General features: G+C 42.3%; 2 protein-coding genes across 3 annotated transcripts; one reads left to right on the top strand and one right to left on the bottom strand.

The window, feature by feature from the left end:
• Window positions 1–1,961: 1,961 nt before the first annotated feature.
• LOC117847203 (cyclin-A1-1-like) lies at window positions 1,962–5,790 on the bottom strand. Of its 2 annotated transcripts, XM_034728366.2 has the most exons (11): window positions 5,477–5,789; window positions 4,490–4,889; window positions 4,249–4,382; window positions 3,712–3,804; window positions 3,481–3,614; window positions 3,300–3,375; window positions 3,117–3,193; window positions 3,001–3,034; window positions 2,755–2,901; window positions 2,511–2,645; window positions 1,962–2,423 (listed from the first exon to the last, which is right to left on the bottom strand). In XM_034728366.2, exons 1-11 carry the CDS (start codon window positions 5,702–5,704, stop codon window positions 2,352–2,354), a joined length of 1,530 nt encoding a protein of 509 aa, XP_034584257.1. In that variant the 5' UTR covers window positions 5,705–5,789; the 3' UTR covers window positions 1,962–2,351. The 2 variants fall into 2 exon arrangements, with proteins under 2 accessions (XP_034584257.1, XP_034584258.1); XM_034728367.2 differs by lacking the exon at window positions 3,712–3,804 and having other exon boundaries at window positions 5,477–5,790.
• A 4,031-nt stretch (window positions 5,791–9,821) lies between these two features.
• On the top strand, window positions 9,822–16,240 carry LOC117850224 (uncharacterized). Its single transcript, XM_034732034.2, has 10 exons — window positions 9,822–10,130; window positions 10,237–10,409; window positions 10,887–11,045; window positions 12,098–12,247; window positions 12,613–12,756; window positions 13,547–13,703; window positions 14,364–14,536; window positions 14,793–14,848; window positions 15,291–15,393; window positions 15,873–16,240. Exons 1-10 carry the CDS (start codon window positions 9,929–9,931, stop codon window positions 15,960–15,962), a joined length of 1,407 nt encoding a protein of 468 aa, XP_034587925.1. The 5' UTR covers window positions 9,822–9,928; the 3' UTR covers window positions 15,963–16,240.
• Window positions 16,241–16,500: the final 260 nt, after the last annotated feature.

Here is a 16,500-nt window from a genome sequence, read left to right as displayed (position 1 = left end):
AATAACGATAAATATTTTAATACCCCTTTTGTGCTCAAATAATTTATTAAATATGGCATATCTTTGCCCCTTTCTGCTTCAGTATCATGTTTATCTCTCGCATCTACAACTTTAGGCATGTTTTAGTGGTCCAAACTTCCATGCGTGTAAGGCATGTAGATCAAGCTTATTTCGGCTATGCAAACGTTAAATGGAGAGGCCTCTCGGTTTAAGCATAACCCGAGACCCCCTCTTCTTACTTTTGTGAGCTCAAGGAAGTAAGTTCTTGAAAAAAAGTAACTTGCTGCAGAAGAAGAAGAAGAGAGGGGTTAGGGTTTTGGGGGATGGGGTTTGCCGGGGGTCAATCTGTGCTCCCCGAGCTTAGAGGGAGAACCTGGTGTGGCGGCCGACCAGTGGTGGTTGCGGGTTGCCGGGCGGTGAGGGCACCACCGGCCAGGGCGGTGCATGACAACCAGTGGCCGGTGCTAGCAGCAGGGTGGAGGACGCCGTAGTAAATCAGAAGGGCTGTCTGGATGCAGTGGGGGTGGTCGGTCTCGGCCGGGCACGGGCGATGGGAGAAGCCAGCAGCGAGGGTGGAGGATGCCAGAGTAAATCAGAAGTGCGGCGTGGAGACAGCGGGGATAGTTGGTGGGCGGAGTGGTCGGCAGCATGGCCGTCAGCGGGCACGGGCAGTGGGATAACCCGGTGGCGAGGGTGGTGGTCGCTGGCGTAAATCGGAAGAGTGACATTGAAGAGGCGGTGGACTCTGGAGTAGAGGGAGGGGTGGCGCAGTAGAAGCCGATGGTACCGAGGACGGCGCCGAAGGCCTGGTGGACGGTGGTAGGGGGCGAGGAAGACGATAAGATTTATGCGGAGGTGGATGGTTTGTGAGCCAGGGCGAGCGGATGGACATACGGATGGTGCTCTCAATGTAAAATTATCTGGAGGGCCTCCTCCATCTAGTCACCTCCTTTCGGCTATGCGTGGCTCATATCCGCGACGTAATCCTAGCACAACCAGTTCATCATCGATACGATCGCACGCAAACGAGAAGCTCAAATCATCTGCCACCCGTCGACTCGGGGCTCCTATATCTTCTCGAACGTAGATAAGCAACTTATCTTTAAAGTTTATACAACCATGTACAATATTGTTTAACATCTATCAACATTTGTTGGTATTTATCAACATTTTTTAAAAAAAGTCTAACTTAATTGTTATCAACATTTCTTCACATTGACCAACATTTTTTTATATATACCAATATTTTTCTCTATTTTTTTTACATTCACCAGCATTATTGCTCAACATTTTTTACAATCACCAACTTTTTTTGCACTTACCAACATTTTTTGCACTCACCAACATTCTTTTGCTGCATATTTTTTTTTACATTCGCTAATTTTTTAGTAAAAAATATTGAGATAGTTCATGTAAAATGTTGAGATAGTTTGTTAGGTCGTCGTGGGTTAGTTTATTAGACTACTGCTGGGTTATAGATCTTCCGGAAGTGGATAGAATTTCCTCCGACCCGCGTGTGGCTTCCAAAGAAGTCCCAACCATTGCACTTTAGCCCAATGGCTATTGGGCCGCAAGATGCGAGAACACGTGGCCAGACGAATGGGCTCTCAGCCCAAGCAACCAAGAGGGCCAGACGCCCAGACTATTATACGAAAATTATTAAAGCAGATAGGATCGTCTTACTTCGGCCGAATACCGTCTCGATTCCTTGTTGCTGCCTATCCTGATTCCGTGCTCTTCCCCGTCTAACTTCCTTCAATTCTAGACTTGATTTCACTGTTAAACTTGTATCATATCATGGGTGTGATTGCAATTTGCAAATACATACAAGTCGGCGGTTGTTCAGCAAGCGGGTTCCATGAGCAGATAACCTGAAGATGTGACGCAGCTCGTTCCATGAACGGAAACATCCAAAAATGCGTGGCCAAAGAGGGTAAACTGAGTAGTTTTCCAAAATGCAGTAACAGCTAAAATGAGCACTGCTTTAAAATGTGGTGCTCTTATGATATTATTATGAGACTAGCAGTCCTACCAGGCTGTGACACGGTACACCCAAACCCAATTTGGCACAATGGCACCTCTAGTCTTTGAATTGGACATTACAAACGAAAAGATGTTACCCTTTACTACAATTATCTCCGATTTGCATGCGCCTGAAGGAAAAAAGAAAACAGCACACCACTGTCATAAACATTGGCCTCAAATGTACACTCTGTAATCACCCGAATTAACAGGGGGCCACCCCGCATCAACCAACCACCTGCACAGATGTGCCCTGCAACTTGGCATTTGAGCCATCTGAGGAAGAATTCAGTAACCAAATCTAGCTTCTCCTGGGCTTCTTTTCTCCTCTAGCACGTGACGTCTTCAAAGAACCCAGTAGGGATCGATGCTGGACATCGCAGCTTCGCAACAAATTTGTACTGATGAAACAAAAGGGAGAAGGCCAGCATTAGAAATTTGCAAAAAACAGTGTTAAACCAACAAATTGGCCGAGCACAGCCAGTTACCTTGTGCTGACCGTACTTTTCTCTGACTGCAGGGAGGTTATTCATAGGACCAATACTGAAAACGCGGTGCATCGCCTTTACACACTCGCACAATTCTGACAGCTTGTACCGTGTGTAGCGAGCAAGGGTAGGGTTCTGCTTCCAAATTGCAAAGAGAATTTTACATTAGCCCATTCAGGTATTTGATTTGGGAACTGCAACAAATATATTTGTATGCGAATGGCAACATGATGAAGCCACTTACCCAAGGCTGCTTTGTTGGATAAAGTATATATTTCGCCAAGAAGATAGCTGAGGCTGCTATCTGTGAAGGAGGGTAACAAAGCAGATTGTACTCCAGCAATGATAGCTCAGTGATGTAGTTTGCTAGAACCTCGATATAGGCTGGATCCTGCAAAAAAGAGAAGAGGCAAGTGCCAAGTGCAATGAAATAACATTTATACCTTATGGGATTGCAACAACTCCTAACTCAATTTTAAAAGAGTAATACCTCATCACATGCTCGTGCAGCATGAAGAAATCTCCTATCGTAAGCAAGAACAAAGAGTTAGTGAAGTTTGATTTACACTAGTGGCATGAAATTTATAAGATCAAAAAGATTAGAACCTCAAAAAACACTTGGCTGTAGGCGCACTCGTTTCAAATTTCAGGCAGTTCAGGACAGAAGCTTCCATTTCTAAAACCTGCTCATGAATAAGTTTAGAGAGTAGCAGTGAAAATAAGGGACTGGCAGATGTAGTGACCTAACAGACAAAAACAAGGAACTGTTGGAAGTCACATATCACAGACCTCATCTCTGATATATGTGTTGTCAGTGATGTAGCAAAATTCTTCTGCTTGGGGTGCACATATCTCTTCTCGTTTTCTGAATTTGAAGTTATGAACATGATAAAATAAGCATGCCAATACTGTAATACTACCGAGTCAGTTAACCGAAATAAACAAAAACGGAGAACTGGCTGGATCTTACGCTGCTATAAGCATGCATGCAACACCAAGTAATTGCAGCCTTTGCCGGCTGATCTTGTTGCAAGAAAGATATCGGTCAATGTAGTTAACTGTCAGATACAAAGTATCAGGAACAAGACGATATTCTTCAGCTACCTGCATACAAGGGAAATGTGAGAATGCAATGTTAGTTCAAACAAGATTAATATTTATGCTTTTAAGTAAATTTCTTTTATGAAGCAGAAAAGTTTACTTCCACAAGCCAATCAATCAAAATAGCCCGCATGCTAGCGGATATATCCTTCTGAATTGTTTCCATAAAATCAGTAGACGGCCTTTTCTTACTCTGCTAGAAAGTCATGCAACACCGTTAACAAGATACATAGAAAGTGAAGAAGCAGGATTGTAGGACTCTAGAATGTATATAGAGATTATGTCTAGCCCAAACCAAACATTTTCTTCTCATATGAGGTTTATACATTTATTTGATCAAATCTAGTTCCGTCCATACACCAGCAGACAACTTCAAAAAACAATACACGATATCTCCCAAACTGGGGAAGTGCACTGATCTGCTCAAACATGGTTACAGGAAACAAACTTGGTCCTGTTGATTTGGTGTCATCAATATATAGTTTTTACTGTTGATGTATGCAATAAATCACAACAAGAGTTAGATGCATAGCAATTAATCTTCTCTAAGTACTTTTTAGAATAATTTCTTATCTTAGTTGATTCAGGGCAACCATTTTTGCACAGACATAAAGCTGCAGACAAGAATGTGTCACACCTCAGACTCACGCAAGAGCATGTAGATGTCAGAAGCAAAAGAAGGATAGAGCTGCGAATCATCCTTTTTATTCTCAACAGCACAAACATGGTCTATTTCCATTGGATCAGGAGCATTCTTCTTCCACTTAGTTTCTGGAAAAAGAGACAAACACATTTAAATGAGCTACAACTGCAGCTAAGAATTGTGCTGTTAAGCAGAAATCATAACAAGGATTTCAGCAAAGAGAACAAACCATTACCATCTCTATCCTTCAAGATACATAAGTGCAAATTTTCTCGTCCATCCAATGAACTGAGCATTGAGGAGTCCCCATTATTACTGTACTCAAAGTCTGGGCTCTTCATCGAGTCGCAGGTCGACATTGCCCCATCTGTGGAAACTGAGTCCTCCAAGTGTGGGGGAGGCACAATGCTACTGCAGAGTGCAGTGGCAGGCACGACATTCAGCACTTGAACAACAGTGGGCACTTCTGCAGGGGAAACATTTTGCCTTTGCGTTGTGTTTTCATGGCGAGATACAGCTTGACCTGGCTTGGTAGAAGCTAATTTCATAGCAGAACCCCGACCAGAGCCCACGTTGCAAGAACTTGCCAGTGACACCTTCTTCACTGGTGCAGCTGAGGTAGCTGAATTCAGCTTCTGCAAACAAAAGGGATTTAAGTTGATTCAAACCTATAAATTTGGCATCCTCACTCACTAATTGCGCATAAAAAGGAGAATGAAATATAGTGATACGTACTATTAGTGCACAATAGTGTACGTATTGGTAATAGAAGATTCCAAAGTATACAGAGACAAAAGGATCGACACACTGGGAGCACTGATAAAGGTTCTTTTGAAAATGCCAAGACATTTCGTGGTCAGGTACATCCTAGCATTTTGACCATCAATGTACTACCGAGACTTGAATCAAGAATACGTACCAATTCGATCAAACATAGTCTTAAAAAATTAGCAAGAGGACGAACATCACTAGTACATGTGCTAAATTGATTGGCTGCGACCACAGATTCTGGCGAAGTGGTTGACGAGAAACCAATAAAATTCGCTAAACCATAAAACTAATAATGTGGAACCCTGCGCGTCAGCGAAACTAATAGAACAGGAATGAACATCCGCAGCCACATTTCAGGATCATCAGTAATTCCCCGAACCGAAACCAATACAAAAGAACCGCATTCGATCCATCCTGAGAATGAGAACAACCGAGAGGCACAAAGGCGTACCGAGGCGGCGGAGCCAGCCGGTGCGGCCGAAACCTTCCTGGAGCCGCCGCCGGCCCTCCCTCCCCTTCCACCTCCCTCTACGCCGACGTTGGTGACGTCGCCGAGGGCGGCCCGCTTGTTGGCCTGCGCCGCCTTCGCCCCCACGCCGGCGCTCTCCGCCGCCACCACCGCGGGGCGCTTGGCCGTCGCGGCCGACGACGAGCGGCGGGAGGCGCCGCCGCCCGACATCGGCGAGGCGAATTGATTGGGAGGGAGAGGGGGCGGACGGATGGAGAAGGGGAGGGGAGGGAAGTGTAGGCTCCGCCGTTTTTAAATTTTTTCGAACCGTGGAAGCGGAGGAGAAGAGGAGGGAGAGGGCGATCTCGGGGGGTGTGAACGTTAAAAGGCTGGTGGGACCCGCCTGTCTGCGGCTCACCGTTTGCATGGTTCCAATTTTTTTTTTCGAGGAAAATGCATGGTTCCGATTCGGGGTCCCTTCCAATTACCCGCTGCATGCCTGCATTAGTTCTGATCTGTTTCGGATTTTTACCTATTGTGCAGTAATTTGCACCGTTTTACACTGTCATCAATTAACTGATTCCTCTTTAGGCTGTTTCGTGCCGTGCCACAAGCCCATAAGGCCTCCCGTAAATCCGAGAACTTTTTCACATCCTAGCAATAAGATTTTTTTTTCCTTCAAAAAATTGGTTCATCATCTATCATGCTAGCTGTAGCCACTTCATGTAAGTGCATGCATAGCAATTTTGCTCTATGCCCTCTGAGGTCTAGCTTAGGTAGTGTTTGGTTGGCTCAAATGTAACGTAATCTGATTACTGAAGGTAACGAATCACATTACATATGTTTGGTTGCGGTGGTTTGTAATCAATTGACACTGTAATCGAATCTCTTACCTAAATAATATCTATACAAGCTTGTTACCCCTCCTCCCCCACCGTAATCAGATATAGCACCCACACAGTAATCTGATTACGTTACCAGAGTGCAACCAAACAAAGAGGGCAATCACCTATTCCACCTCTAAATACACTGTAATTTGATTCCCTTTGCGTTTACATTACCTTAGCACGAACCAAACACTATCTTAGATATACAATCACAGTGATTATTTTCACTTTCCCACCTCATGCAGCCATGCTCAATGCTTTCTGTTGCACGCTCGCACTGCAGCCTTGCTTCGTCAGTTTATTTATTTATATCTTTAGACTATTTTAAATACGATAGCATAGATATAGTTTATCAAGAACCTTCATCACTAAATATAAAGAAAGGGTCTGTAGTGCAGCTGATTAGTCTCCCCGCGGAGGAGCTAGCCGATCAGAGGTTTAATGTCTGGTTTCGCACCTTGTTCAGGTTGGGTGGGTTAATACCCATGCTGCCCACCCTCATTTTTTTTTCCACTGATTTTTAGTCTTCACAGCAACACAAACACCGACCTAGTTCTCAAAGTGGAATCGCACGGCCCAAAAACAATAGCAAGCAGCCCAATTACATAGAAGCAGTACAGTAGTGGATCGGCCTAGAGCTTAGCGGCCCAATTACATAGAAGCAGTAACAGTGGATCGGCCGAGAGCCTAACTAAAAAGCACAGCCCAGCCGACCAGGCTGCAGGCTTAGTAAAAGCAGCAGCGAGCCTTTTCCTTCTTTAGAAACATGGACAATGTTGTTATATTCAACATTTTGATATAATAGATTTAATATTTCTTCAAAACTAGTTAAATATTTTAGATAAACTAGTTCAAAATTTCACACGAAAAACAATAAAATAATATATTCAAAATATTGAGATGGTACATCCTAAATATTGATTTTTTAAAAATACTCCCACCGTCCAAAAAATGCAGCTCTCGCTCCTCAAAGAGTCAAACAGTTTCAAGTTTGATCAAATTTATAAACAAAATACTAGCATTCATGTTTTCAAATAGATTTAGTATGAAAATATATTATATGCTTAATCTATTGATATTTATTTTATACCTAATACTATTTTGTATAAATTTGGTCAAATTAAAAATTGATCGACTTCTCGGGAAGCGAGAGTTGCATTTTTTTTGGGACAGAGGGAGTATGTATATACTCATAGAGGATCTTATGTTGTGCCATTAATTCTAAATAGCATGACGATGGTTCAAACGGATGTGAAAAAAGAATTTACTCTATAAGAAAATCGCATTTAAAGTTTGGAACTCAAACTAGATTCCTATCCACCTGTGCCAGTGAGCAGCAGACACATGTCATCCATCCGCCAACCTGCTAACCTACGCACCCACGAACGTGTGCGCTTGCGAAATCTAAGACGTTGCATGAATCATGAATATTGGGAAACATCCAATGAAAGATATATAAGCCCACTATGTAGATATATGATCTCAGCTCATAAGACCAACATCAGCCCAGTTTTTTCCAAAAAAAACTACTTGAAACTCCTATATAAGTTAATAATAATGTCTTGAGCCTGAGGGGCTGATTCGTTCTCATTTGCTTTGGTGAATAGTGTTTAGCCTAGGCCAGGCTAGGCCATTTACGGGTCGGCTCCTGCCATATTTTATTTTTCACCTTATCAATATCAATTGAGGCCTTCACTAATATATCGTCATTCCTTTCGTCTTCTACCTTCCGCATACATACAATTTACCTATGGAAAGGACCGACTTAATACTTTAATATTTACACACGCCTTTATCTAAAAAAACAACTCCTTAATATATTTCAAATCAAGACGTTATATAGCCAAAATTGAAAACCACCACTTACTCGTACTACCACTACTGATATGCTTCCTCCATCCAAATTAATATTTATTTTAACTTTTATAGATACATAATTTTTAATATGCACTTAGCCAGATACATAACAAGGTGTATGTATTTAGGAAAAGCTAAAACAATTAATATTTAGGACAGATGAAGTATTGTTCATCTTGCATTTTCCTCATATATTTCCGTTCCTCTCCCTTCATAGCCAAACCTGCAATCCAAGCTATGCAATGTTTATGAGCTCTAGGAAACTTTTACGCAGAGCAGTTATTTAGAGCAACTTCAAGAGTCTAAAAAAATCTCCCCCAAAACTATCTATTGGGAGTTTTACTAAAAATTTATTCTCCCAAAATCATATCATCCCACATCAGATCCTCAATAATAAACTCCTCAATACTTCAAAACTAGTCCCATTAGCACGTGGACCCCTCTGTTGGGCTCCAGCAGCTTCCCCCCTCCAGGTAGGACCGCGAGCTGCAGGACCGGCTTGCGGCCGTCTCTGAGCTGCAAGACCCTTTACCAATCTTGTAGCCCTATGATTCAGCTACATTTTTTACTTTGGCTGATTGCAACGTTGCACTGTAGAATCTGGAGAAAATTTGAGTTGAAATGGTGAGTTTCGTAGCCAAAACATTGAACAGATCGAGTTGAAATGGTGAGTTTCGTAGCCAAAACATTGAACTCTGTTCAGTTCCACCCATCACCCTGACAGCTTCAGAGCAACGCCACCATACGGCCGGCGATGTCCGGGGACCACCCTCGTCGCCCAGTTGATGAGCAGATCGACTCGGTGTTGCCGGAGCTCTCACACCTGGACGCGCTCCTGTCCACATTCATGTGTCCCGACCCCTATAACCAGTGCCCTTGACCTCCCTACTCTCCTCCTCCTCCATTTTCCTTTCCGTTTGAGCAAGAACGAGCACACACTGTCACCAGCTCGATTCACCTTCCACCACCCACCTTCCTCAAACCGCCCACATCCGACGCTCAGCCACCTCCCCAGCTTCTTCCTCGATCCATCCCGTCGCTCATCGTCCACTCACCAGTTGGGGATTTGAGTTTTTCTGTCCGCCACTGCTGCCACCGAGCCGAGCTCTTGTGCCAGCCGAATTTACCACGTTCCGACCATTTTCATCCAATCCCTCGCGTCTGCCTCCTCACCAGCTCCACCACTGACCCACCTCCGACGAGCTCCGGCGACCGAACTGTCGGGAATCGCGGTTCCCACGACTGCTCGTCGCCGTGAGCTGCATGAAATTCCGAGGACGCACAATTCGGGGGCGATTTGGGGAGGACCGGACTTGCGTATATATGCGGGGCGACGGAGGTATTTTTCGCGTCCGCGTATTTTTATATGAAGGATGGGGGAGCTGTTGGAGGTAATTTTTTTTCCTAAATAAAATTTTGGAGCAATTTAAGGTAGCTTTTGGAGTTGTTCGAACATTATTTGAGGTCGAAAACCTTCTAACTAGGAAAAAATGTTTCTGAAATAAAAATCTCGCAAGAAAGGGAAAAAAAAGAAAAGACTCTCCAAACGATTCCCTCCCACCGCTTTCCAAGCGACTCACCAAGTCATCAGTCATCAGTTCATCACTCCACACGGCACTCTACCTGCCTCCCTGCCGCCACGAAAAAAAACCCACCGCCCGCTTCCGTCGTACGGGCACTCGCCTGCGCCGCGCGGAGGAGAGCGACGAAGATGGCCGCCCCGCCGGCGGTCGACGTCATCCTTCACAACGCGACCGTCGTCACCGTGGACGGCGCGCTCCGCGTCCTCCGTGACGGCGCCGTCGCGGTCGCCGGCGACCGCATCGCCGCCGTGGGCCCCTCCGCCGACGTCCTCGCCGCCTTCCCCGGCGCCGCGCAGACCCTCGACCTCGGCGGCCGCATCGTCCTCCCTGGTCGGTGGCCGCGGTCCCGCCTGATTGGGCTCTTTCCTCCCCCACTCGAAATTCAGTCTGATTTTTGGTGAATTTCGTTTTGCCTGCCTCGGCTGTTGCTGTGTAGGATTGGTGAACACGCACGTGCACACGTCGCAGCAGCTGGCGCGGGGGATCGCCGACGACGTTGACCTGATGACGTGGCTGCACGGGAGGATCTGGCCCTATGAGTCACACATGACGGAGGAGGACTCCTACGCTTCCACCCTCCTCTGCGGCATTGAGCTCATCCGGTCCGGGGTGAGCATCAGCTTCTCATTTTACCAATGCAGCGTTCGATTTGCTATGTTATGAACGAAGAATTTTGTTCTAATGTAGAGATTGGTACGAATTCTGTGTGCTGCAAAGGTTTCTTGTCTGTCTTTTGGTGAACTACTGAATTATTATCAAATGTTCTGCACTCATAAGTTTCATATATCTGAAATCCTGGAGAGTGCAGAATTGACTAGATTCTATAGGTGGGTATGGATAAATAACAATGCCGGGCCAACAATTGTTAATTTATTTACCTCTGTGAACAATTGTTAATTTATATTTTCTTCAGTCTGTCTTCTTTATCCTCTTGTTGTTTTGACTCTGCTCATCTATGTACACGACTATAACACTGTTGTCATTGATTTTGTATAGTTTGAATGGTCAGTGTGCTCAAACTACCATTAACCTGAGACTTTTCACTGTGCATGACCTTTCTTTCCCTCTTTGGTCTTTGAATGACAGGTGACATGCTTTGCTGAAGCAGGTGGGCAGTTTGTTTCAGAAATGGCACGGGCAGTGGAGTTGTTAGGCTTGCGGGCATGTTTGACAAAGTCAACGATGGACTGTGGTGAGGGTTTACCTCCAAATTGGAGTTCATGCTCCACTGATGATTGCATTCAGGTGTTCTTCTGCCATAGAGTTTACCATTGTTTCCTTCACATCATTTTCTTATATCCTTAGGCTATATGTATTTTTCAGCATAACCACTTTCCTAAACATAGTGACCTTCTGTTTTCTCCTTTCTTTTGCTTCACACTAAACACATAGTTTCTTAGGTTCTATTTACCATATTTTGAATGGTTTGTTCATCTCTGTAGTGAAATTGGCTTTCAAGATAGAAGAATTTTCCGAAATTAAAATTACTTTTCGAATCAGTATTTCCCTGAGGGCTTAGGACTTTGGAACTGTGCCCTGGGCAATCTTCTTTATATATTTAAGTTAGCGTGTACTGCAATTATAAGCTTCTTGATATGTAAGCTGAATTTAGAATAGGGGGTCAAGTTGGTGAACTAGCTGAAATGAAACCAGGAGACTGAGATTAGGCAAAGATATTTGACTTTTCTTTTTCCGGTTAGAAAAAGGCAATTCCACCTGTGGAACCATGATAGATCCTGAATAGCATAAGCATATGGTGAGATCCAAATGTGGCGCTATCTATTTACTGTAGTGCCATGTTCGTGATTTGCTATGGTTACTCCTAAATTCAGGGAAGGACTGATATCTAGTAGAACATCTATACAGTCAATTATTCCTGAGCAAGTTGGCATAGGATAGAGATGAAATCCAACAGAGTAAAAGAAGCAAAATGGGGAATTAGAAATGAATAGGAAATGGGGACTGATAGCCTAAGTCATGGTTCAGGCATGTCCATTGCTGATCTCAACACGCTCTTGTCGAAAGGTAGTTTTTTCTCTGTTTATTTCGAATTTCACATAAATGAGAAGGCATTTCTAAGTTCAGGCTACAGATTTTGGTGAAAGTTCAAGCTATAATATAAAAGTAAAAGTAGTGGAAAAGTACAGAAATACTTACTTTTTTAACAATGTTCCTTTGGTCAAGTTAGTCTATATCAGATAGTATTATGTATCCATTATCTATTTTAAACTTTGTTTGCTCTTTCCATTTTTGTCTGTTATGTGATGTGAGTAACAGGGTGCATTTCTTTGCTACAGTCACAGAAGGAACTATACAAAAAGCATCATAATACAGCTGATGGGCGTATCAGGATATGGTTTGGGTTGAGACAGATCATGAATGCAACGGATCGTTTACTGCTTGAAACAAGAGATGTTGCCCTGAAGCTAAATACTGGAATTCATATGGTACTTACACAAAATTTATTGGTGTGTTGAAGTTTATCTACTTAAAAATAATGCGCTACTTCCTTTGGTTCATGCTTACATGGTAACCTGTTTGAAGCATTTATGCATAATCTGAGTAATGGCTCGAGCTTTTTTCAAATTGGGCGTGTTTATGAAATGAGCTTCCCAAGTACTTGCGCTAAATCACGTATATTCAGTCCAATATTACTTTTCTGAAAGGCTGTATTAATTTTTTTTTATTGAATTGCTGAGCCCAGCCTACCCCAACTTGATTGGTACTAAAGGTTTTGTTGTTGTTGATTGAATTGCTGCACCCAGTAACCTGCAGTAGATTTTCTCACAACTTTGTCTTCTACTTTGTTCAGCATATTGCAGAAATACCATATGAAAATCAGCTTATAGTGCGGACCAAAGGAATTGATCATGGCACGGTGACATATTTAGAGAAAATTGATTTTCTGAGGAGTAATTTGCTGGCTGCCCACTCTGTCTGGTTGAATGAACCTGAGGTGAGGAATTTTTTTCACAATCAATTGTTACCTTTCAAATAATCTACTCTGTTTGAAGTCTGTAAATGTACGGCTGTTGCAAAATGTAAAATATAGGAAAGAATATGTTCTGCTGTAAGAATTTTGTGGCCAGAAGATGAGGTTAGGCATCCTTTTGGTTCCATGATTGCAGGAGAAAGATAGTGGGGGCAGGGGATAAAAGAACTGAGGAGCTTGGCAGGGGAGAACAAGAGCAGTAGATGCAACAGAAATGTAGACATAGATTATGTCTTTGTTGCCCTTCCCCAAAAACAGAGCACGACTCTTGCATATTCAAGAAAAAAAACAGAGCATGATTGATCCTTATAAAAGTACTACCAGGACTACTAGTACATGGACTTAATCTCCTAGATTAAGTCAGTTACAAATTAAGTAATCTAGTCCATGCATGAGTTTCCGCCTTATATGTGACTTCCAAGATCAAGAACTGCTAACAAAACTGAACTGCTCAGTTCAGCAAAAACAGAAACTAAAATGCTGCTGCTTCTACTCACAAACTGATGTGAATTTTCTTCCTTGAAGAAGATGTTCCCTCTGTGTACATTCATTCAGATATCATGCAGAAGTCATCATGGCTCTGATAAAACACCTATATGAGGATTTTTTTTTGCCACTTTCAGATCTGTAGCTAAAGTTCTGAATGATTTTTGTATGTACTATTTTTCAATAATATATTGCAATACAACAATTTCTTCAAGTACAGCAGTAAGCCCTTCCACAAAGGTTTCATTCTGTGATTCTCAAATTGCAGATAGGGCATTTTTCAAAGGCTGGTGTCAAGGTTTCTCACTGCCCTGCATCTGCCATGCGGATGTTGGGGTTTGCTCCTATTAGAGAAATGCTGGATTCTGGTGTTTGTGTCTCCCTTGGTACAGATGGAGCACCAAGCAATAACAGAATGAGCATTGGTCTGCTTCAAAAATCCTTGCAACAAACATTTTTATGAGCATGTGTGAGCTTAAATCATGATATAACATCACACAGAAGAATTCTTATGTTCCACAATATAGATCGGAAGGCCTAATTGTCTATTGTTAGTGCGTTTCAACCCAATAATTATTTCATGTCCACTTTATAGAATGGTTATATTCTGATGCAGATATTCAACATTTTTCATTAAAATTTCATCACTAGAATTTTCACAACGTCTAGCTGGTAGTTTGAAAGAAAATTGATTATCAGGTTGCTATGTAGTTCAGTGCTGCAGTTATGCGAAGCAACATTAAACTAACTGAAAAAAGTAAAGGTGTGGAAAAGCATATCTTAAGTAATCCACATCCAAATTGATTTAATGAAAAAGAGAGTATTTGAGGCCTCCATTTAATTAGACATCTTTTTTATGAAAATTAAATAAACAAATTATTCTCTTTTTATTTTGAAAAATGTGCTAAAAAGTTACTTGTTTGATTACACAATTTTACATATGATTTAAACTTTCTACTTCATCCTATGCCACCTTATTTTTGAAACTTTGATATCTATATCTCCACTGTATGTGCACATATGCTTATTTCATATCATATTTTGTCCTACTCAAAGATTTACATTGACTACCTTGTGCTATTCAGTGGATGAGATGTACCTAGCATCCCTAATCAACAAAGGTCGTGAGGCATACATCAGTGGAACTACTAACCCAACTGCTCTTCCTGCTGAGACTGTATTGGAGATGGCTACTATTAATGGCGCAAAAGCAGTTCTGTGGGATAATGAAATAGGTTCGCTGGAGGTCGGGAAAAAGGTGATGCTCCTAATTGCTATTTTGTTCATGTAAGGAATCTCAATAAATATGGCCCAAATATTTCGGAGGTGGATAAATCTCCATTTTCATCACCCTAAAACCACGCTCATTCTATCAATATGCTGTTTTCTCATAATTTTTTTTTTGTTTCAAGTCAACAGTGGGTTGATAAGCCTGTTTTTCCTAGCGCTCACATGAATTTTGACTCTTGATTTATCTGGTTTAGTTGACACATGCGAGTGTCTTGTTTGTGCAGGCAGACTTGGTTGTCGTGAATCCATTTATATGGTCCATGGTCCCCTTACATGACAGGTGTGCACTACTATGTTTTATTTCTTTCTCAAATGTTTGAATTCTACAGTTTTTAAGATGGATTTAGCACTGGGCTTTTGTGCCCATGTTTTCACTCTGGTATTGTAGGTATATAATACTCCCTCTGTTCCAAATTAATATTCGCTTTGGCTTTTCTAGATATATAACTTTTGCTATGAATCTAGACAGTATATATATATATATAGGTGCATCTCAAAAGCTATGTAGCTAGAAAAGCCAAAACAAACAAATAGTAATTTGTGATGGAGCAAGTAGTTTGTTTTTGTTTTATTTGCTAATTTCTGTACTCTAGCCTGTTATTGCCATAACTAGCAACTCTTCTTGTTACCTGATATATGTATAGTTAGTCATCAAGCCATACTGCTAGGCTTTTGTATCATTGGCTATTTGGCATGACACTTATCTTCTCCCTAACGCACAGCATTGCCAACATTATCTATTGCATGAGGACAGAGAATATAGAGTCTGTCATGTGCAATGGTCAGTGGATTATGAAGGATCATAAGATCATGAGTCTCAATGAGGTAATTTACTGCTTGTTTGTTTGTATTTCAAACTTTGAAATGAAAAGGTACATATAATACTATTGCCCAGTTGTCACTCTAAAAACAATGAATGCTGTAAATTGTTTCATTTCTAGTTCATACCAAAATTTCCAACTTCTGATGATACCATGTGACATAGTGATAGCTGAAAAGACAATGAATACTTGGGCACTAGGTGTTGAAGAAATACTAGGTTTGCATGTTGTGTAGAACTGTTGCAAACTTCATTACTTAGGAAAAGCAATGCTGGAAGGGAAATCATGTACTGGTCTCCTGGATAAGCTCCTCAGATCTCTAAATATCAGAAACTTGGAATGGTAGCCATTTTTTATCAGCTAAAAATTAAGTGTTCTTTTTTTTTTATGACTGCACACTATGCCTGTACTTAGTAGAGAAGAAGGATAACTTACATCTATATACCGCTGATGCTACCGCACCTCTGTTTCTCCCTGGTGCAGGAGGAGGTAATTTCTTCAGCTGTGAAAAGAGCGAATGACCTCCTTGAGCGAGCTGGCATCAATCTCCCCAAACGGATGAACTACGTGTAGTTGTTACCTTGCCCTCTCGTCATGGACTGCCACGCCACCACGCCCGTTGCGGTGTTGCAGAGGATGCACGCAGGCCTGGCAGCATTTGTCTAGTCTTCTTCCACTTCTTGTGGGAGTCGAGACATGTTTAGAGCATTGTCGCCATGACTTAAATTTTTTTTTCAGTACCAGAATCTAAAATAATGTAAAGTAGCATGTGTAGCGTCTGGAATAATAGCATCACGGCAGTCTCGAATTGTACAAGGGTCCTTTGGTTAAGCTTTGGTTAAGCTGTGGAAGTGCTTTTGCTTTCAAGAAAAGTCAAAAGTTAAATCAAAGGGGTGAGCTTCCAAACCCCTACTTCCACAAAAGCAACTTTTTTTAGTTCATTCTCCACAACCACCCTCGGATGCTTTTTCCGGCTGTGAGGGTGGACCTTTCACGAAAATTACCCACAATAACATGTATCCTTTTGTTTTTCTTTCCCACCTACGCCTCTGTCGTTCCCTACCCGACGCCTCTTCTCGGTCCCTGCCTGACGTCTGTTGCGCTAGGGTTT

This window comes from Setaria viridis, chromosome 3 (genome assembly GCF_005286985.2).
Source record: "Setaria viridis chromosome 3, Setaria_viridis_v4.0, whole genome shotgun sequence".
NCBI lineage: Eukaryota > Viridiplantae > Streptophyta > Magnoliopsida > Poales > Poaceae > Setaria > Setaria viridis.
Note: the sequence above shows the minus strand (reverse complement) of the source record. Positions and strands in the feature narration are given on the sequence as shown.

Excerpts from the sequence above, each read along its gene's own strand:
- LOC117847203 (XM_034728366.2), bottom strand. The coding sequence starts at position 5,704 with ATGTCGGGCGGCGGCGCCTCCCGCCGCTCGTCGTCGGCCGCGACGGCC. Across the intron at positions 4,890-5,476 it reads CGGCTGGCTCCGCCGCCTCG|AAGCTGAATTCAGCTACCTC; the intron begins GTACGCCTTTGT and ends TTTTGTTTGCAG. Across the intron at positions 4,383-4,489 it reads TATCTTGAAGGATAGAGATG|AAACTAAGTGGAAGAAGAAT; the intron begins GTAATGGTTTGT and ends CTCTTTTTCCAG.
- LOC117850224 (XM_034732034.2), top strand. The coding sequence starts at position 9,929 with ATGGCCGCCCCGCCGGCGGTCGACGTCATCCTTCACAACGCGACCGTC. Across the intron at positions 11,046-12,097 it reads CCACTGATGATTGCATTCAG|TCACAGAAGGAACTATACAA; the intron begins GTGTTCTTCTGC and ends TCTTTGCTACAG. Across the intron at positions 14,849-15,290 it reads ATGGTCCCCTTACATGACAG|CATTGCCAACATTATCTATT; the intron begins GTGTGCACTACT and ends CCTAACGCACAG.